General features: G+C 39.4%; 1 protein-coding gene across 1 annotated transcript; it reads right to left on the bottom strand.

Moving 5' to 3' along the window:
- Positions 1–99: 99 nt before the first annotated feature.
- MRPL21 (mitochondrial ribosomal protein L21) lies at positions 100–1216 on the bottom strand. The gene is given in 3 exon segments (XM_014347229.1): positions 100–382; positions 384–462; positions 1024–1216. Coding segments are annotated over 3 exon segments (555 nt in total).
- Between the last annotated feature and the right edge of the window lie 21568 nt (positions 1217–22784).

The raw sequence follows: 22784 nt of genomic DNA, 5'->3' as shown, positions 1-22784 counted from the left end.
GCCCATTACACATTATTGGGGGTGGCCATACCCAAGATTCTTTTTTTCCTTGGAAAGCAAGAGTTTATTTTTATATTTCTGCAAATACTAACTCGGTGACTACAACAGACACAGAGCAATCTCAATGCTGTTTATCCGGAGGACGGTCTGAGGGGTCACAATGAATTATTTCTTCTTGAAGCTTTTCCTTCTCCTAAATCTCATAATGACTCTTGTCCATGATTCTGTCTTTTCAATGACTATGGCTTCTACTCAAACAAGATCCTTTCTGAGGAGTGGCTTGCCAAGCAGTGTGAAGTTGTCTGCCCCAACCAGCAGGACCTTCTTCAGTAGAATTCTCTCTCCACATGCAAGGTCTAGTTCATTTCCAATTAAGGTGACCTTCAGAGGTCACCTTCCACTGGTGACTGGCAAAATGCACCATGGGAAAAAGCCTGCCATCTTTCCCCGTGGCGATGTAAAGTTACATCAGAGAACCATTGACATCTTGGTTATGGCCACCCCCAAGGATGTGTAATAGGCTAGTGTAAAATTATACTCGTGAGCAACTAGCAAGCACGTGCTGTACTTGTTTGGGATTCAGTTAGACTTAGATCTCTTTAGCTGTGAAACTTTAGGGATGTTACTTATAGTCTCCAAGCCTCATTGATAAGATTGTTGTGAAGATTAAATAAAATGCATATAAAATGCTTGGAAGAGAGACAATGCTCTGTAAATGCCTATTATTATTATTGTGATTTTTGTTGAATAAATCAATGAATCATTGTCATTAGCTTCGTCATTCTGGCAAGTTCTGTTCAGTTTTTCTTGATCTGAAAAATTTTCCATTTCTAGAAGAACTGACAGACGAAGCAAGTTGCAAAAGAAGTCGGTAAGTCAGAATCCCTGGATTGTGTTTAGTTTAACTGTGTCTTCTTTGGCGTGGTGCACTGTTACTTAGGCTCCAGTGTAAATTCTGTGAGGTCTTACATCTTAGGATCATCAGGGAGTGGGACTGCCGTGCATAGGGCTTGCAAAACTCACCTAGCTTCAGGGTTTTGGTCACGAAAGGGCAGAGCACCCTGGCGGTTGGTGAGACTGTGGTGTGGCAGTTTTGAGGAGAAAGGGTGGGAGCATCTAGACCATGATCCAAATCTTGGAGACAAAGGCGGCAAGTGTGATTTTGAGGAATCCATCTATAAAAGACGAGGCCACTACTGGTGAGCGGGGTCCCCATGGTGGCATCTAGTCCTTTTGAGCAAGCACTGACACAAGGGCGATGAGGATCTGAGTACTGACCAGCATACCTGATCAAATGCACTGAAACAGCTTGAGAAGAGGAAGGGGCAGGAAGTCCTGGGGCTTGAGAGGTCCAAACAGCATCAGACTCTTCTCTGTTGCATCAGGTCCTTGCTAAACTGCTGTGGATGTAAACTGATGTGACTGCTATGGGCCCTGCCCATATCATCAGTATTTGCTCAAGACCTGGGGTAAAGGGGTTTGAGCAGGCTGAGACTACAACCATAGAGAGCTGGGAAAATGACATATAGGGGCCTGATGATATGCTTTAGATAAGAAAAGGTACACAAATTGTGAAAAGATTTGTAAGAAGTCCAAATGAATCAGTGATCATGTTTGGATAAACACTCTATTTAATTGAGGTTATGATTTTTAGAGGGCAATTGCTTTTCAGAAATACCAAGTATTTTTGGAGATCTGACACTGTCACTCTCACCATCTATGTGACTTTGACTAACTCAGGATCAAATGACATAATATTTGTGACTTCGAATGGCAAAGTTCTGTGTAAATGTGAGCTATGACACTAACATAGTTTCTGGAAGGAGCCTTGTAATATTCTGGGTGCCAGATTCATGAATTGTAGGAGATAATGAAATGTAGTAGATTTTTCTGTTTCTTAAACTTCTCTGATGCTTAAATAATCAATTAAGATCTAATTTCATGAATTTAAATCTTGTTAGTGCTTATTCTCAAATATTGCCTTCAGAAGGATTTTGTGGTTCATGTTAAGAATTTGTAGTGGAATTGTTTTGAATTTTTAACTCATTGTTTTTCCTCTGTATTTGTTTGATCTTGGACCATCCCTCCCATTGAAATAGGCCATTCTGTGCTAGTTGTCAAGGAGAACTGATGTAACAATGGAAAATGGAGAAAAACTAGGTCTCCACTTTCAAAAGCCTAGGATGTTAAAAAATAAAAAAGACTTATGATATAGACAAACAATTTAAGAGAAAGCATCCTGAGCTACAGGAGCAAGTTCTACCCTAACCCTCACATTAATCAAGAACTCTTCTGGCCGAAAATACTAGGGGAAACTGGAAATAAGGTGATGGGGGAGGATAAGTTGGGGAGCTCTGGGGTCACAAAGCTGGAACAGAGAGAATCATATGTCCCATAATGGAGTCGCTATCTGGAGGTTAGCCAGCTTCTACTTGAGCAAAGTAACCATGTGTCACCTAGACTGACACAAAGAGCATTATTCTAAGGGACATGTGCTTCCATTTTCACCAGAAGATTCTGGGAAACAAACTCTATTTCAGGCTGCAAAAATCTGTTATTAACTCACCAAACACTAGAATATGATTTTGTTTTGTTTTTCTGTTTACATTTTAACAAATATAGTTGATACTCTCATTCACTGCCGTAGTGGCAATTAAAAAAACAATGCACTTGCTCTTTAACCATCCAAAAAAGTGGTATTAACGATTCATGTCAAATGAACACTGAAATTTTTATGAGTTCATGTAATTTATACAAACTACTTTGGGTGCACCAAGACTTTAATTAGTATAGATAGAAAAAAAATAGGATTGCAAACAATAGCAAAATTATGGCTAGGAATATGATTATGCCTGATAGAAGGTTTTATGGGCTGGAGTATGTTTTTGGTGGAATCCAACAGCAATGTTGATAAATCTGTCTCCTGTCATTGTATCCTGCTTGGGGACACCCACTAGCAGATGTTCAGATTCACCAAGGATTATTTGCACATCATTAGCATTGAGGAAGGTGATCTAGCTGCTCTCTAAGAAGCACTAATTATCAACATATTCATTGGGGCTTATGACACCTCAGCATGTTAATGCATTACTTCTGGGTCTTTACAAATATGCTAATCCTATTTGCTACTCAGGTTTCCTGAGGGCTTTGCATAAGTCACTGGAAAGCTTTTGAAAAATTGAGACATCAGCATCCATTGGTGAACTAATAGAGACCCAGCAAACTAATGTTCTATAATTTAGGCCTTCAGGTGCAGGGAAAAAGAGCCAATATTGTGTGTCACAAAACACTTTTTGAAAAAATGCTAAACACATATACTGTAGTGTTTCATGGTTGTGTGGGTGGTTCTACTTTATCTTAGACTGGTGAAGTGAGAGTTGTCTTTATTTTTGAAGAGCAGATGACATGAAATAAACAAAGAACCCACAGCAGAATAAGTTTCAAACAGGGGAAAGTGTAGTACGCTGACTGAAGGGAAAGCAAACTTTTTTGTCTCTGAGTTGGGGGTACACAACCAGGTGTGTACCCCATGGGAGGAGCAAGAACAGGACCAATCAATTCAATGGGAGTATTTCACCAGTCACTAACATAGTAATTGCCCAATTCAGTTTACTTACAATGTTTGGTCATTAGGGTATGTGTGGGTAAGCAAATTCCATTTTTATTCCTCTTTTTCAACCTCATGTGATTTTACAGCACTGGTACTTGACCACAGAGATAGAATCTGTTTAACTACCTTGACACCATGCTGCTTCCAATAACCCAGGAAATGTTTTTTTTCCTTTGTAAGCCATTCAAAGACCATATTGATGTATATTATGTCCTGGTTAAACCATAGAATTCAGTTTTTGTCCTAATGCATATGGGCTCATGAAAATAGTTCACCTTCAAGCCTATTATTTATTCAGTGCTAAAATCCTACAGGTAGTAAAGAAAGGGAGAAAAATTTAAGTTGGTGGAGGAAAACAAATTAATCTTTGCATCTCATAAGATCTTACCTTGTGATTTAGAAAGAAGTACGAAGTGGAAAGAATGTCCCTGGAGCCTCACAAAGGTATACTCTGTGTATCCCACAGAACGGCATACACAGACAGTGGCTCAAAATTACCTTAACACAATTATGAATTTTACATGAAGTTTCAAGAAATTTATTCTGATTTACCAAGAATATTTCTTTCCATGTGAAAATAACATCAGTAATTAATTATTGAGCCTTGCTAAGAGCTTTCTGGTGTCCAACATGATTTTTCACTACTTTAGGTGGAGAATTATCTTAGATGTTGTAGTGGGGTCTCTAGAGGCCCCTGCATGTGCCGCATGGAGATGTGAACAATCTAGAAAAATTGAGGGAGGAATATTGTCTGCATACGTTGAACCAAAATGACTAATTCTAGGGACATAGATTTTCAAGCAGGTAGGGAAGATGAAGGCTCCCCATTAACCTCCATTATAATTTGCCAGATGGAGATAAATACACTACCTACAGGGCCACTGTATAAATTAAGATAAATTATGTGTGTAAGTTGCATGAGACATGGGGCAATTCTTCATTGCACAAAACTGTCTCATGCATTGCAGGAGTTCTAACCTCATTGACTTCCCCACCCACATATTCCAGTAGAACCTATGAAATTATTGTGACAATCAGAGTTGCTCACAGTACATTTCCAAAATTACTTGGAGGGTGGGGAGATGGCTATCACCCACTCAGCCCTATGACCATTGGACTAATTGAATTTTATGGAAACTTCCACACCTGTGCATGCATGAAGCCATAATTTTGCAGCCTTGCTTTTCTCTGGTTTCCAATCAATGGCATATGATTAATCTTCCAAGGAGTTTGACAAGATCCTTTCAAATATTTTCAAATTAATATTTTTCTCTCACTGAGGGTACTATGTAGAAGGCACTGAAAACTCTGGGGTAACAAGAATCATCAATATGAGTAACTGATCTTGGGTGGGTTAGGGGCACCAGGAATTCTGGGTAATTGGGGCTTAGCTATTTTTGTTTTTAATCAGTAAGTTTAGGGACTATCACTAGAGTAGAAAATGCTGAGTAACTGGAAAATGACATGTTGGAAACTCTGGCTCAGGAGTTAGGAAATCCCCACTGTCAGTTTCCCTAGGGTAATATACTGGGTTGAATTGGATGTAACTGAAGGGGCCAGACCTCATAGCTGTATTAGTCTGCAAGTGTGACCATGTCTAGAAGACACCAGACAATGTAACACTGGCCAATTGAAGGAATAACATCAGTGAAGACAGTTTGTCATAATGTAGTTAAAAATTGATTATTGTTTCCCTGAGTTCTTTCTCTACTTTAATTCCTGACTCAGGCTTACCAGAGGTAAATCAGAAAACACATACTCAAAGGACACAGCAACCAAGAAGGACACACCATGAATTACTGAACAAGCACCCCCAGACAAATGTCCATATGACTTTCAAACAGTGGTCCCAACATCTGAGACTTTGCATCTTTCCAAAGGCATCAGGTTATTAGATTCTTAACTGATGTGCATGTCAGACAGGAATGAACTGATCATTTTATTCTGGTTTGTTCTTTGTTTAAATGTCATTTTTCATCTTTTATTGATACATTTTGTGGCTACTGCTACTACAGCTGCTGCTATTTCATGCCCATGGCCCATGAGCTCAGGCTGGTTGACACAAAAAAAGTCAGGCAAGGTATGAAACTTAGAAAAATTGTTGCTGGCCAGTATCTACCATTTGGAGTAATGGGACATGTGACCCAAAATTTCTCTTGAAGTGGGAAGAGGAGAAAATAGGGGTTTGAACATTTCAGGGTATAGTTGGGAAGGGATCATTTTAAGGGACTCCATTTCTGAAGTGAAAAGAGACTCAGTTGGGAAACAAGGTTCTACTCTTATGAGATTTTTTTTCCTGACAAATATCTTAAAGGTCACATACTAATAGTATAAGAACGTTTTTAACCACACAAGTTTCAGTAAAATCAGAATCAAATGCTACTAAGGAAACCAGTCTTTTTATTTTGAACACCAGGTTAGCAAATAAGGAACAGTATACCTATGGGGCTGCATGGCTTGAAGGTCTCAATGGTACCACAAGCAGTGCCAGAGAAACCACAGACTGGGTTTTCTACCCTAAAATGTGGAAACATATGTATTTTCATCTTTTTCCTGTCTCAAAGACTAGACCAGAATGTTGGTGTTAAAAACTGATTTGCACACTGCTCACCAAAACAGTTACGTCCCAAATGGCAAAACATGAAGAGTCTTGCTCTTAGCAACATAGGGACTTCAGGCACGTCCAGAGGAAGCAGTTTCCTAATTATGCTGACAAGGAGGGCTAGACATTTGCTTTCTGCTTATTAGAGACAGTCAGTGGGAAAGCGGTAGACTTTAAAGAGATGACAGGAAATGGCTTCTCAGAAGTGAAATGAGAGGCCATTTCTACATTGATTAGATGGGAGTGGAAGGGGAGACAGGAAAGCAGGCTGGTAGAAGATTCAAAAAGAAGTAAAGGAGGGCTAAAGGTGCTTCCCTGGACTGTTGTAGGCAGGGCCCAGGGGCGTGCGACTGGGTGAGGGAGATTGCATCCTAGCTCTGAGAAAGACTTGGCCATTCCTGGGAGTAAGTTGGACTTTCTGCAAAGGCTGTCTGTGAAAGGGAGATTCTAAGTTTATATCCCACTCCCTCCTCTCTCCCTACCTGTCACCCCCAGAGTTTTGGTTTGGAAGAGTAAAGAAGACAATACAAATTACTAAAAGTCTTTAGCACAGTGCCTGGCACAAAATTAGCACTCATAATGAAAACCATTATTTTATCATTATCGTTGTTCATTTTGGTGGAGTGTTTTATTCCCAGCCCAATGGTGGGAACAAAGTAGCTTCTTAATTAGCACTTGTTAATTGGATAATTAATTGGAGTAGTCACAGTGGTAATAATAGTAGTGAACATTGATTTTGGATTGACTATGTATGTACTTACTATAATAAAGATGCTGAACTCTTTATATGTAGCTCTGTAAGTGGGACATCAGTACTATTCTTTTTACAGATGAGGAAACTGAGGCCTCAGATCACTGAGGTAATAAATGGCAGAGCCAGGGCTCAACCCCAGGCAGACACCGGGGCACCTCCCCTGAGAGAATGAGACAGTAGCCAGGAACTGGAGGATTCTGACACCTGCTGGGGGGTTCCATCTGTGTAGCAAATCTTGGGAATACATGTGAGGAAGAGGAGATGGATTTCTCTGGTGTAGCAGAGAAGTCCTTAGACCAGACAGGAGCTGTAGCAGGGAGGGTCTGCAGGGGCAGGGGCAGAGGCAAAGCCAGCTCATCGATTCTGCTGGACTGTGGCCTCCACACAACCCTCCTCACCTTTCCCTCACTCCTGAAGCCTACAGCTTCCTGGAAGTGCCCCTGAAGTGATGAGAGAAAGCATCCTGGCCAGATGTTGCAGCAACCGCAGCAGTAGGAAAGTGATCAGCGTAATTCTAAGAGGAAAAATGATCATGAGTCTCAAGCCGGGCTTCATAGGCCTGGCCACAGAGAACCTCGGAGGAAGGTCAAACCTAGGTGAGAAAGAGTCTTGCATAAATTTGCAAAGTAGGAAGTTCATATCCTGTGCCCACTCCCTTCCTCTTGTGATTCTCCCTTCTCATATTCCTACCTATTCTGGACCTCAAAGCTCTTTGTCTACCCTGGACCCCTCAGTGTGATGGTTCACTTAGGCCTGGCTTTCTCTGTCCAAAAGCCTTGAGCCCAGAATGCACCCTCCTTGTTCCTCCCATCACACGTTTCACTTGTTCTGTGACTCTAACCTCCTGGCTGACCCAGCTGGAAGAAATTTGATAGGCTAATTTTACCTAAGGACCCAGACTGGATACAGATCTTTGAGTGACTTATCCTAGGGATGTTGATATTTTCAATAAATATTCCTGAAATGTCAATGACTTGATTCTGAAATAATCAAGTTTCCAGGGGGAGGCTTCAGGTTCTGTGGCAGTGTTGGAGGGACTTTTGGGCATCCTGTAAGTTGCAGGGGATTACTGATCAGTCTGCATATGTGAGAAAAAGCTGGGCGTTCTCTACTGGCAGCATTTTAAATGAGATGCATGGTGTGTAATGCATTTTATTTCATGCTGTCTTAAGCTATTCTCTAACTGTTTCATGTGTATATTCTGTCTGTCAAACGGATGATCAGTTTTTAGGACAGGAACAATTCCTCATGCATTTCGTGTACCATGCATTTTGTGTACCACATAATCTGTAGGAAAGAAACTCAACAAACAAGTATCCATTGGTGTATTCAAGTGGGAGCAGGGGAGTGGACACTCTAGGATGATTCATTTTAGGATTAAAAAAAACCTTAATGACAGGATTCATTTAGGGGAAAAAATCAGAAAATGCCTATAGCCCAGGCAGTCTTACTACAAAGAGGTAACCATTAGGGAACTTCAGCAGATTCAGTTTAATTAAATTCAATAACTGCCACTATCATTCCCCAACCAGATTTAGGCTTGTAAGAAAGTAAACTAGGGTGACATCACCAAGATAGCAGAGTGGGAGATACAAGCCTTCATTCCCCCACACAAAAAAACAAATATAGACAGCTATCTACAAACCAAAATACAGACCTCAAGTGCTCATCAAAGAATCTGTAGCAATGTGGTAGAGCAAAAAATATGGAGCATATCCATCCACATAGGAAGCATTGCTGGTGATACTGGCCTACATGTGACTCTGGAAGACAGCCAATAACAAAGAAAAAGGCAGAAGCTATCTGTATCAGCCACTCTGCAGAAGCCGCCATGGTCACAGCAGCCTGCTCTGCACAGGACACCAATATCTCTTGCTACTGAGGCAACTAACAGCCATTTCCCCCGGTTAGCTCTGGAGAAGGAGACATGGCTTTATACCCTGTGCCTCACCCATCAAGAAGCAGTTGCCATGAAGCTGCTTTGGGAAAGGAGCAGCCACATCTTTCAACTTTGTGTGGGCCCTGGCCCCCAAGCTGTGGCTCCCCTGAGATTGCCTTCACTCCAGACCCAAGCTCTGTGACTGCTTTGTGCCTGCTCACATATCAGATACTGGAGGCATCACCACAGTGAATTAATTTTCACTTTGGGCCCTGGAGCCAAGTTCTTCCTATCTATGCCCATGCTCTTGGTGCTGGCTCAGCCACTGTAGAGAGCTAGGCTCTATACCGGAGCCACTTTAACTCTGCACACACCTGTCCTCCCATTCTCAGCCTCCCAGCTGCTTTACAAGCTATGTACTTTACATAGTATTACCACCACAGCAGTGAGATGCCTGTGCTCCAAGCACCAATGCCTTTACTTCTGTGGATCCTGGAGCTGTTATTCTTCCATATGTGCCTGTGCTTCAGGCCTCAGCTCCATGGATGATCCACTTATCAGTCATTGGTAGCATGACCACTGTGAGAGGGTACACAAGCCAGACCCAGAGCCAAGAGGGATGCCTCAGCCACAACATCCCCAGTGAGAGAAAAAGACCAGGAGGTTCTTAGCGGCCATTGCCACTGAGGACCCCACTGCAGACATCCAGAGCATTGGCTGCTGAGGATCCCTGCAATTTTTGTCAACACCAACCTCAGCTGACAAAGCTGCACAGAGACTACACAGCTTCCCCTTCACTTGTGCCAGAATTACTGTGCTCCACCTAGCAAGTGCCCTCAGACCATCCCCCTACCATTGGAGACGGTCTACCTGCAGCAAAACTATCATGTAAAGTCTGAAAGAGGTGTCCACTTGACCAAATGTGTAGACATCACTATGAGACAAAAAACATAAAAAAACCAAGAAAATATAACACTACCAAAAGAACACAATAACCTTCCTGTAGCTGACCCCAAAGAAATTAAAATATGCAAACTGCATTACAAAGAATTCAGAATGACTGAATAAAGGAAGTTGAGTGAACTTCAAGAAAAAAGAGAAAAATAATTCAATGAAATTAGGAAAAGAATAAATGACCAAAATTATAAATGTGAGAGAGAGATTGAAACTACAAGAAAAAAAATCAAACAAATTCTGGAGCTGAAAATTATAGTGAATGAAATTAAAAAATGCAGCAAAGAGTGTCAACAACAGAATTAATCAAGGAGAGCAAGATGGTGGAATAGAAACCTCCATAGATTGTCCCCTCTGCAAGGACACCAATTTAACAACTATCTATATAAAAAATCACTTTCATAAACACCAAAACTTAGGTGAGTACTCACAATACCTGGTTTTAACTTTATATCACTGAAAGAGGCATTGAGATGGTAGGAAAAGCAGTCTTGAATCACCAATGCCACTCCTGCCCAATCCCCAAGCGGGGGTGGCATGGTGCAGAGAGGCTTTCAGTGCACTGGAGAGAGGAAGATCACAGCATTTGTCAGGCATTGAACACAGTGCTGCCCTATTATAACAGAAAACAAAACTGGACCAAATTCAGCTGACACCCACCCACAGAGGGAGCATTCAAAGCAGCTCTAGCCAGAGGGAAATCACAGATCCCAGAGGTCTAAACTTGAGCTTCTGCAATCCTCGCTAATGGGCTAAAGTGCTCTGGGGCTGTAAATAAGCTTGAAAGGCAGTCTAGACCACAAGGACTGCAACTCCTAGACAAGTTCTAGTGCCAAATTGGGTCCAGAGACGGTGGCTGGGTGGCGGGCACACAACCTACTGAGACACCAGCTGGGGTAGCTAAGGGAATGTTAGCTTCACCTCTCCCCTAACACCAGGCTGCACAGCTCATGGCATCAAAAGTGACCTTTTCCCTTCACTTGAGGAGAGGAGAGGGAAGAGTGGGGAGGACTTTTGCTTTCATCTTGGATACCAGCTCAGCCACAGCAGAATAGGGCACCAGTCTGAGTCATGAGGCTCCCTTTCTAGGCCCTAGCTCCAAGATGGCATTTCTGGATACACCCCAGGCCAGAAGAGAATCGGCAGCCTTGAAAAGAAGAACACAGCCCTGGCAGGATTTACCATCTGCCAACTGAAGAGCCCTTGGGCTCTGAATAACCAGCAGAGATATCCAGGTACTATATCAAAGGCCTTAGGTGAACCTCTGAGACTTGTTGGCCTCAGGCAAGACTCAGCACATTCCCAGATACAATGGCTATGGGGCAAGACTCCTTCCACTTGAGAAAAGTGGAGGGAAAACAAAGGGATTTTTTTTCACACCTTAGGTATCAGCTCAGCCACAGGGGTTAGAGCACCAAGCAGACCCTTTAGGTCCCCCATTCCAAGACTTGGCTCTTGGACTGCATTTCTCGACCTGCCCTGGGCCAGAGGGGAGCCCATTTCCCTGAAGGATAAGTCCCAGGCCAAGCAGCATTTACCACGAGCTGACCAGAGAAACCTCGGGCCAGAAAGGAACATCAGTGATAGCCTGGCAGTATTCCCTTGGGTCTGTGGTGGTGGTCATGAGGTGAGGCTTCTCTGGCTTTAGAAAGAGGAGGGAAGAGTGGGAGGACTACATCTTATGATTTAAGAGCCATCTCAGACACAGTGCAAGAGAATACCAGGTAGACGTATAAGGTTTTTACTCTAGCTCCTGGTTCCTGGACAGCACGTCTGGACATGCCCAGGGACTGGGGAGCTTGCCACCCTAAAGGGAAGGACACAGGCCTAGCTGGCTTTGCTACCTGCTAATTGTAGAGCCCCAGGGACTTGAGCAAGTGTAGGCTGTAGCCAGGGAGTGGTTCCAGCAGGCCTTGGGTGAGACCCAGTGCTGTGCTGGCTTCAGGTCTGACCCAGTGCAGTTCCAGTTGTGGCAGCCATAGGGTGTTTGTGTTGCACCATCCCCAGTACGAGGTGGCTCAGAACAGAGAGACTTCATTCATTTGGGAGAAAGTAAAGGAAGAGAACAAGAATCTCTGCGTGGTGATCCAGATAATTATTCTGAATCTTGTCCAAGACTACCAAGGTGGTGCCTATATGAGTCTGCAAGATGCACAATGTTACTGGTCTTGGGGTGCCCCCTAAAGCAGATACAGTTTAGATCACAACACCCAAGTCCTTCTGAATATCTGGAAAGCCTTCCCAATAAGGTCAGGTACAAATAATCCCAGACTGAGACAACCACAGTAAATACCTAACTCTTCAATGCCCAGACACCAAAGAATGTCAACAGGCATCAACACTATCCAGGAAAACATAACCTCACCAAATGAACTAAATAAGGCACCAGAGACCAATCCTGGAGAAACAGCTATGTGACCTTTCAGACAGAGAATTCAAAATAGCTGTGTTGAGAAAACTCAAAGAAATTCAAGATAACACAGAGAAGGAATTCACAATTCTTTCAGGTAAATTTAACAAAGAGACTGAAATAATTAAAAAGAATCAAGCAGAAATTCGAGAGCTGAAAAACACAACTGGCCTACTGAAGAATGCTTTAGAGTCCTTTAATATTAGAATTTATCAAGCAGAAGAAAGAATTAGTGAGCTTGAAGACAGGCTATTTGAAAATACACAGTCAAAGGAAAGAAAGAAAAACAGTGAAGCACACCTATAAAACTGGGAAAATAGCCTCAAAAAGGCAAATCAAGAGTTATTGGCTTTAAAGAGGAAGTAGAGAAAGAGGTAGGGGTAGAAAGCTTATTCAAAGGGATAATAACAGAGAACTTCTCAAACCCAGAGAAAGATATTGATATCCAAGTACAAGAATGTTCTCAAACACTAAGCAGATTTAACCCAAAGAAGACCACCTTGAAGCATTTAGTAATTAAACTCCTAAAGGTAAAGAATAGAGAAAGGATTCTAAAAGAAAAGCAAGAGAAAAGAAACAAATAACATACAATGGAGCTCCACTACATCTGGCAACACACTTTTCAGTGGAAACCTTATAGGTCAGGAAAGGGCGGCATGACATATTTAAAGTGCTGAAGAAAAAACCTTTTACCCTGGAATAGCGTATATGGTGAAAATACCCTTCAAATGTAAAGGAGAAACAAAGACTTTCTTAGACTAACAAAAGCTGAGAGATTTCAACAACACCAGACCTGTCCTACAAGAAATGCTAAAGGGAGCACTTCAGTCACAAAGAAAAGGACATTAATGAGCAAAATAAAATCATCTGAAGGTACAAAACTCACTGGTAATAGTAAGTACCTCAAAACACAGAACATTATAACACCGTAACTGTGATATGTAAACTACTCTTATCTTAAGTAGAAAGACTGAGCAATGGACCAATAAAAAATAATAACTATAACAACTTTTCAAGACATAGAGAGTCCAATAAGATATAACCAGAGACAAGAAAAAGTTAAAAAGCAGAGGAATAAAGTTAGGGCATAGAGTCTTCATTAGTTTTCTTTTTGCTTGTTTATGCAAACAGTGCTAAGTTGTTACCAGGTTAAAATGATGGGTTGTAAGATACTATTTGCAAGTTTCATGGTAACTTCAAACCAAAAAATATACAAAAGATACAGAAAAAATAAAAAACAGGAAATGAAATAAATTCATCAAAGAAAATCATCTTCACTAAAAGGAAGACAGGAAGAAAAGAAAGAAGGAAGAGAAGACCACAAAACACCCAGAAAACAAATAGCAAGATGGCAGAATAAGTCCTTACTTATCAATAATAACATTAAATGTAAATGGGCTAAACTCTCCAATCAAAGAACACAGAGTGGCTGAATAGATTAAAAACAAAACAAAACAAGACTCAGTGTTCTGTTGCCTACAAGAAACACATTTCACCTCTAAAAACACATATAGGCGGGGCATGGTGGCACATGCCTGTAATCTCAGCACTTTGGGAGACTGAGGCAGGCAGATCACCTGAGGTTGGGAGTTCGAGACCAGCCTGACCAACATGGAGAAACCCCGTCTGTATTAAAAATACAAAATTAGCTGGGTGTGGTGGCACAAGCCTGTAATCCCAGCTACTCAGGAGGCTAAGGCAGGAGAATCACTTGAACACAGGAGGCGGAGGTTGCGGTGAGCCGAGATCACACCATTGCACTCCAGCCTGGGCAACAAGAGCGAAACTCTGTCTCAACAACAGAGTTGACAACAAAAACAAAAACAAAAACACAAACAAACAAACAAAAAAACAGACACATACAGACTGAAAATAAAAAGATGGGAAAAGATTCTCTGTGCTGATGGAAACCAAAAAAGAGCAGGAGTAGCTATAGTTACATCAGACAAAATAAATTTCAAGGCAAAAATCATGAGAAGAGACAAAGAAGGTCACTATATAATGATAAAGGAATCAATTCAGCAAGAGGATATAACAATTTTAAATATATACATATCCAACACTGAGCACCTGGATATATAAAGCAAATATTATTAGAGCTAAAGAGTGTGATAGGCCCCAATACAATAATAGCTGGAGACTTCAATGCCCCACTTTCAGCATTATACAGATCTTCTAGACAGAAAATCAACAAAGAAATGTTGGACTTAACCTGCATTATAGACCAAATGGGTCTAAAAGACATTTACAGAACATCTCATCCAACGACTGCAGAATAAACATTCTTTTCCTCAGCACATGGATCATTCTCAAGAATAGACCATATGTTAGGTCACAAAGCAAGTCTTAAAACATTCAAAAATTGCAATAATATTAAGTATCTTCTCTGACTATAATAGAATAAAACTAGAAATCAATAACAGAGGGATTTTGAAAACTATACAAATACATGGAATTAAGCAATATGCTCCTGAATGACCAGTGAAGAAATTAAGAAGGAAATTGAAACATTTCTTGATACAAATGATAATGAAAATACAACATACCAAAACCCATTGGACACAGTAAAAACAGTACTAAGAGGGAAGTTTATAGCTATAAGTGTCTGTATCAACAAAGAAGAAAAGCTTCAAATAAATAGCCTAACTATGCATCTTAAAGAATGAGAAAAGCCAGAACAAATTATACCCAAAATTAGTAAAAGAAAAGAAACAATAAGATCAGAGCAGAAATAAATGAAATTGAAATGAAGAAAGCAATACAAAAGATCAATGAAACAAAGAATTTCATTGAAACTGTTTTAAAAGTTTTTTGAAAAGTTAAACAAAATTGACAAATCTTTAGCCAGGCTAACTTAGAAAAAAAGAGAAAAGATCCAAAGAAATAAAATCAGAGATAAAAAAAGAGACATTACAAATGATGCCGCAGAAATTCAAAGGATCACCAGTGGCTACTATGAGCAATTATATGCCAATAAATTGGAAAATCTCGAAAAAATGAACAAATTCTTAGACACATGCAACCTACCATGATTGAACCATGAAGAAATCCAAAACCTGAATGAGTGATGAGATCAAAGCTGTAATAAAAAGTCTCCCACTAAAGAAAAGCCATGACCTGATGTCTTCACTGCTGATTTGTATCAAGCATTTAAAGAAGAACTAATAACAATCCTACTCAAAATATTCCAAAAAGTAGAGGAGGAGGGAATACTTCCAAAGTCATTCTACCGGGCCAGTATTATCCTGATACCAAAACCAGACGAAGAAACATAAAAAAAAAGAAAACTATAGGCCAATATCTCCAATGAATATTGATCCAAAAATCCTCAACAAAATACCAGCAAACTGGCTGGGCAATGCCAGCTATTTGGGAGGCCGAGGTGGGTGGATCACTTGAGTCAGGAGTTCGAGACCAGCCTGGCCAACATGGCAAAATGCTGTCTCTACTAAAAATACAAAAATTAGCCAGGTGTTGTGGTGCATGCCTGTAGTTCCAGTTACTTTGGAGGCTGAGGCAGGAGAATTGCTTGAACCCAGGAGGCAGAGGTTGCAGTGAGCCAAGATCGTACCACTGCACTGCAGCTTGAGCAACAGAGTGAGACTCTGTCTCAAAAAAAAAAAAAAAAAAAAAACTAGCAAACTGAATTTAGCAATATGTTAAAAAGATGATTCATGACAAAGTGAGATTTATCCCTGAGATGCAAGGATGGTTCAATATACATACACAAATCAATCAGTGTGAGGTATCATATAAACAGAATAAAGGACAAAACCTATGTAATCATTTCAATTGATGCTGAAATAGCATTTGATAAATTTCACATTGCTTTATGATAAAAACCCTAAAAAAACTGGCAAGAGAAGGAACATACCTCAACATAATAAAAGTCATATGTGACAGACTCATAGCTAGTATACTGAATGGGAGATACTGAAAGCCTTTCCTCTAAGATCTGGAACATGACAAGGATGCCCACCACCATCCCTGTTATTCAACATAGTACTAGAAATTCTAGCTAGAGAACTTAGACAAGAAAAATAAATAAAAGGCATCCAAATTGGTAACAAAGAAGTCAAATTATCCTTGTTTGCAGATAGTATGATCTTCTATTTGAAAAACCTAAGGACATCACAGAAAAGCTGTTAGAACTGATAAACAAACTTAGTAAAGTTACAGGATACAAAACCAAAATATAAAAATCAGCAGCATTTCTATATATCAAGAGTGAACAATCTAAAAAAGAAATAAAAAAGTAATACCATTTACAATAGCCGTAAATAAAATTAAATATCTAGAAATTAACTTGACCAAAGAAGTGAAGGATCTCTATAATGAAAACTATAAAACACTGTTGGAAGAAATGGAAGAGGCCACCAAAAAATGGAAAGATATTCCATGTTCATGGATTGGAAGAATTGATATTATTAAAATGTCCATACTATCCAAAGCAATCCACAGACTCAGTGCAATCCCTATCAAAATACCAAAGACATTCTTCACAAAAATAGAAAAAAAAATCCTAAAATTGATATGGAACCACAAGAGCCAAAACTTTCTTAATCCAAAAGAACAAACTAGAGGAATCATGTTGCCTGATTTCAAATTATACTATGGAGGTTTAGTGATCAGAACAGCAGTACTGGCATAAAAGCAGACACATAGGCCAATGGAACAGAATAGATAACCCAGAAAGAAATCCACCACCTACCATAAACTAATTTTTGATAATGGTGCCAGGAACATACACTGGAGAAAAGACAGTGTCTTCAATAAGTGGTGCTGGGAAAACTGGATAACCATATGCAGAAGAATAAAACTAGACTCCTAGCTGTCACTGTATGCAAAAATCAAATCAAAGTGGATTAAAGACTTAAATATAAGACCTGAAATTATGAAATAACTACAAGAAAACATTGGGGAAACTCCAGGACATTGTTCTTGACAAAAATTTCTTGAATAATACTTAATAAGCACAGGCAATGAAAGCAAAAATGAACAAACAGAATCACAACAAGTTAAAAAGCTTCTGCACAGCAAAGGAAACAATCAACAAAGTGAAGAGACAACCCACAGAATGGGAGTAACTATTTGCAAACTACCCATCTGACAAGGGATTAATAACCAGAATACATAAGGAACTCAAACAAATCTATAGGAAAAAATCTAATTATCTGATTAAAAAATGGGCAAAAGATTTGAATAGCTATACAAATGGCAAACAGGCACATGAAAAGGTGCTCAACATCACTGGTCATCAGAGAAATGCAAATCAAAACTACAATAAGATATCATCTCACTCCAGTTAAAATGGCTTATATCCAAAAGACAGGCAATAACAATGCTGGCGAGGTTGTGGAGAAAAGGGAACCCTGTACACTGTTGGTGGGAATGTAAATTAGCACAACTACCTTGGAGAACAGTTTGGAGATTCCTCAGAAAACTAAAAATTGAGCTACCATATGATCCAGCCATCCCACTGCTAGGTATATACCCCAAATAAAGGAAATCAGTATATCAAAGACATATCTGCACTTCTATGTTTGTTGCAGTACTGTTCAGAATCTAAGACTTGGAAGCAACCTAAGTGTCCATCAACAGATGAATGGATAAAAAAAATGTGGTACTTATACACAATGGAGTACTATTCAGCCATAAAAGGTATGAGATCCTGTCATTTGCAAATGACATGGGTGGAAATGGAGGTCATTATGCTAAGTGAAATAAGTCAGGCACAGAAAGACAAACATTGGATGTGCTCACTTATTTGTGGAATCTAAAAATCAAAACAATTGAACCCATGGAGATAGAAAGTAGGAGGATAGTTGCCAGAGGCTGGGAAGGGTAGTAGGGGATTTGGGGTAGGGGAGTGGGGATGGTTAATGGGTACAAAAAATAGAAAGAATAAACTAGACCTAGTATGTGATAGCACAGCAGCGTGACTATAGTGAGAAATAATGTAATTGTACATTTAAAAGTAACTAAAAAGTATAATTAGATTGTAATACGAGGATAAATGCCTGAAAGGATGGACGCCTCATTTTCCATGAAATGATTATTATGCATTGCATGCCTATACCAAAACATCTCATGTACCACATAAATATATACACCTACTATATACCCTCACAAATTAAAATTAAAAAATTTTTAAAAAGTCTTAAGCAGAAGAAAAAGTGTGAAGTTGAAGACAGGTTATTTGAAAATATACCATCAGAGGAGAAAAAGAATACAGAATAACAAGGAAAGAAGAAAGCATATGAGATTTATGGGAAAGCATCAAAATGGCAAATATTCAAGTTGCAGAAGTTCAAGAAGGAGAATAGAAAGACAAAAAAGCAGAAAGCTTATTTAAAGAATAATAGCAGAAAATGTCCAAATCAAGGGAAAGAGATAAATATCCAACTACAGGAAAGTCAAAGTTTTCTGATCAGATTCAATCTAAACTAGACTACCCCAAGACATGTAATCAAACTGTCAAAAATCAAAAGACAAAGAAGGCCAGGTGTGGTGGCTCATGCCTGTAATCCCAGCACTTTGGGATGCCGAGGCAGGCAAATCACTTGAGCCTAGGAGTTTGAGACCAACCTGGGCAACGTGGCAAGACCCTGTCTCTACAAAAAATGAAAATATAAAAATACAAAAATTAGCCAGGTGTGGTGGCATGCACCTGTAGTCCCAGCTACTCAGGGGGTTGAGATGGCAGGATCACTTGAGCCTGGGAGGTTGAGGCTGTGGTGAGCCAAGATCGTGCCCCTGCACTCCAGCCTGGATGACAGAGCTAAACCCTGTCTCAAAAAACAAAACAAATAAACAAAAAAGAAACAAAAGGAAAAATAAACAAAAAACCCGAGAAACTAACAAACAACCCCCTCCCCTGCCAAAAAAACCCACAAAAAATCAAAGACAAAGAGAGGATCCTGAAAGCAGCTAGAGAAATGAAGAAAATAACATATAAGGAAGTTTCAATAAGGCTAGAAGCAGATTTCTCAGCAGAACCTTACAGGCCAGGAGAAAATTGGATGATGTATTCAATGTGCTGCAGGGGGAAAAAAAAACCTGTCAATTAAGAATATATTGCCTGGTAAAGCTGTCCTTCAGAAATGAAGGAGAAAGAAAGACTTTCCCAGACTTACGTCAGCTGAGGAAGTTGATCACCACCAGGCCTGTCTTATAAGAAATGCTACAGGGAGTTCTTCAAGCTGAAATAGAAGAATATTAATTATTAACATGAAAATTTATCAAAGTATAAAACTCACTGGTAAAATAAAGATGCAGTGAAATTCAGAATACTCAATAATCTAATGGTGGTTGAGATTAGATCACTTATATTCATACTATGAAGATGAGATGAAACTACTAAAAATAATAATAGCTACAATACTTTGTTAAGGGATAGGCAATAAAAAAAGATGTAAATTGTGACATAAAAAACAAAACATGTGAGGCATGGTGGAGTAATAGTGTTAAGTTTTTTAATGTGGTCAAAGTTAAGTTGCTAGCTTAAAATAACCTTTTATAACTATAAGATATTTTATGTTAGCCTCAGGGTAACCACAAAGCAAAAATGTATAGTAGATAAACAACAGATAAAACTTTAAGGAATGAAAGCATACTAGAAAGAATTATCTAATCAGAAAGGAAGACGGCCAGTGAGAAAGAAAGAAACAAAGAATCTACAAAGCAATCAGAAAACAATTAACAAAATGACAGGCGTAAGTCCTTACCTATCAATAATTACCTTGAATATAAATAGATTAAATTCTCTAACCAAAGACACACACAGAATGGCTGAATGGGTGAAAAAATAATAATATGTGCCTTCAAGAGACTCACTTCACCTTAAAGGACAAACATATGTTGAAAATGAAAGGATGAACAAAAATATTCCAGGCAAATGGAAACCAAAAAAGAGCAGGGAGAGCTATGGTTATGTCAAAAAAAAAAATAGACTTTAAGTCAAAAACTGTGAAATGTGACAAAGAACTTCATTATCTAATGATAAAGGGATTAATTCATCAAGAAGATATAATAATTGTAAATATATATGTGCCTAATGTCAGAGCTCCTAGATATATAAAGCAAATATTAATAGACCTGAAGAAAGAGATTGACTGCAAGACAATAATAGTAGGGGATTTCAACAATGAACAGATTATCTTGACAGAATATCTATAAGGAAACATTGGATATACCAAATGGAACTAACAGACATATACATGACATTTTATCCAACAGCAGCAGAATACACATTTGCTTCAACATTCCCCAGGATAGATCATATGTTAGACCACAGAACAAGTCTTAACGAATTTAAGAAGATTGAAATCTTATCAAGTATCTTTTCCAACAACAATGGTATGAAACTAAAAATCAGTAATAGGAGGAATTTTGGAAAATTTACAAATATGTGGAAATTAAACAACATGTTTCTAAATAACCAATGGATCAACAAATAAATTAAAAGTGACATTTTTTAAAAATCTTGAGACAAATAAAAATGGAAGCACAACATACCAAAACTTATGGGATGCAGCAAAAATGGTTCCAAGAGGGAAGTTTAAAGCAATAAACATCTACATTAAAAAAGAAGAAAGATCCCAAATAAACAGCCTAATGTTACACTGCAAGGAACTAGAAATAGATGAATAAACTAAGCCTAAAGAAAAATGTGGTTTTTATTCCTCGTCGTATGAAGCTAATCTCTCTTAACTTTCATTTTCTTAGCTTCTAAGTGGGAATAATGAAATGTTTCTTGTAGGATTATTTTGAAATTTATTGATAATAGATAGGATGTATGTGACTCAATTGCAGCCCTTGCTCACTCTGCACTAACCGTGCATGACTATTTTTCATTTTTTCAACGGGCAGAACTTATTTTTAGCTTGTGGTCAACTAAGATCTTCTGAGTTTTTTTTTTGTTGTTAAACCTAGGCAAACTGAGGTCTTTCTATCCTAAATATATGTAATTGATTTTTTTTAGAAACTTAATGCAGGTCTTTAACATTTATCCCTTTAAAACAGCTGACTTAGGGCCTTACCACAAACAGCTCTCCTGGTATGGAATGTTCTTCCTCCTGACCTTCCCATGGCTGTCTCTCTCTCTTTTTTTAATCACTCAGGTCTCAGTTTACATGGCATCCTTTCAGCAAGACCTTGCCTGACGACTCAATCCAATGCTGCGTCCAAGTCACTCTCTGTTATACTCTGCTTCTGTTCTCATTTCTTTAGTTGCTTATCATCCATTACCCACCCCACCTCAGCCTGGCCAGCCTGCACTTATAAGAACACCTAGCACAAAATGAAAAGTCAATGAATATTTGTTGGAAGAATAAATAATAGTCATTCTTCTTTTGTTATTGAGAAAAAGTTCTTAATATTGGTTCATTCCTACAAGATGCCTTAACATCAAGGAAAAGAAGTTATTTTCACTTCCTATCAGCATTAGCCTCACATTCTTTAAAAATAGTTTTTTATTAAAGTTTTTTTTATAGTAGCATATAGAAAGTTGAACTTTTTCAGAAGAGTCATTGGATGATGTGCTTTGAGGCAGGCAGCCTAACAGATAGTCTTTCTAGACCCCCAGGGACAAGAACCAGGGGTTCTTCCTGCTCTTAGATAAACTATAGTGTGAGGTGAGCTATTGGGAAGAAGAGGTGAATAGAAAATAAGCAAAGGAGGCCAAATTTTTGTCACTGATTCAGTATAGCAGCTAAGGGATAGGGAGAATTGAAGAAGTCCTGAAGTTCCTGGCTTAGGCCACTGGATGGATAGTGGTGTTATCTGGCAAGATAAAAGCACTGTATAAAACAGGCAGAAGAGGAGAAGCAAGATCAGGAGAAGTGAGAAGATCCAAGCACAGTTGGGGAGAATAGGTTTGGTGCTCAGGGGATGGGTCAAGACTAGACTGAAAGATCTGGGGCTTCTTCTGCAGGTGGCAATTGAAGTTATGGGAGCAGTTAAGATCACTAAGTAGTGTCGGAGAGTGAGCAAAGAGGGGTAAGGACTGGATCTTCAGTCACAGTAACATGGAGAGTCAGGAAGATAAGAGGGGACTGGAAAGGGCTAGCCAGGGGTTTAGGGGAACCAAGAGAGTGGCATCAGAGAAGCCAAAGGAAGAGTGTATAGTCAATGATGTCAGATGCTGAAAGATGGCAAGTTCTTAGACCAGAAATGAGTCCACTGATTTGCCAATCTGTGGTCCTTGGTGACCTTTGGCAGTCACAGTTTCAGAGTTGTTGGTGGTGATGGGTGGGGGCAGAACTTAGAAAGCAGTGGGCTGAGTAAAGAAATGAAAGGAGAAAGATCTCATCTGTCTATGTTCTTTAAGATGTGGTAGTCTGTTGCACTACAGTGGAACTGCTAGGAAAGTGCTGCTTTTAGCAAGCATATTATATATGCTGGTGGCTCAGTTTCAGCTTGTGGTCAACTAAGATCTTCTGACTTTTTTTTTAAACCTTGGCAAGCCAGGGTCTTTCTATCTGAAATGTGCATAATCGATTATTTTTAAAACCTTTAATGCAGGCCTTTAACATTTATCCCTTTCAAATAGCACCTTATTAGTGTAAGCCAAAT

This window comes from Pan paniscus, chromosome 10 (assembly GCF_029289425.2).
Source record: "Pan paniscus chromosome 10, NHGRI_mPanPan1-v2.0_pri, whole genome shotgun sequence".
Classification (NCBI taxonomy): domain Eukaryota; kingdom Metazoa; phylum Chordata; class Mammalia; order Primates; family Hominidae; genus Pan; species Pan paniscus.
Note: the sequence above shows the minus strand (reverse complement) of the source record. Positions and strands in the feature narration are given on the sequence as shown.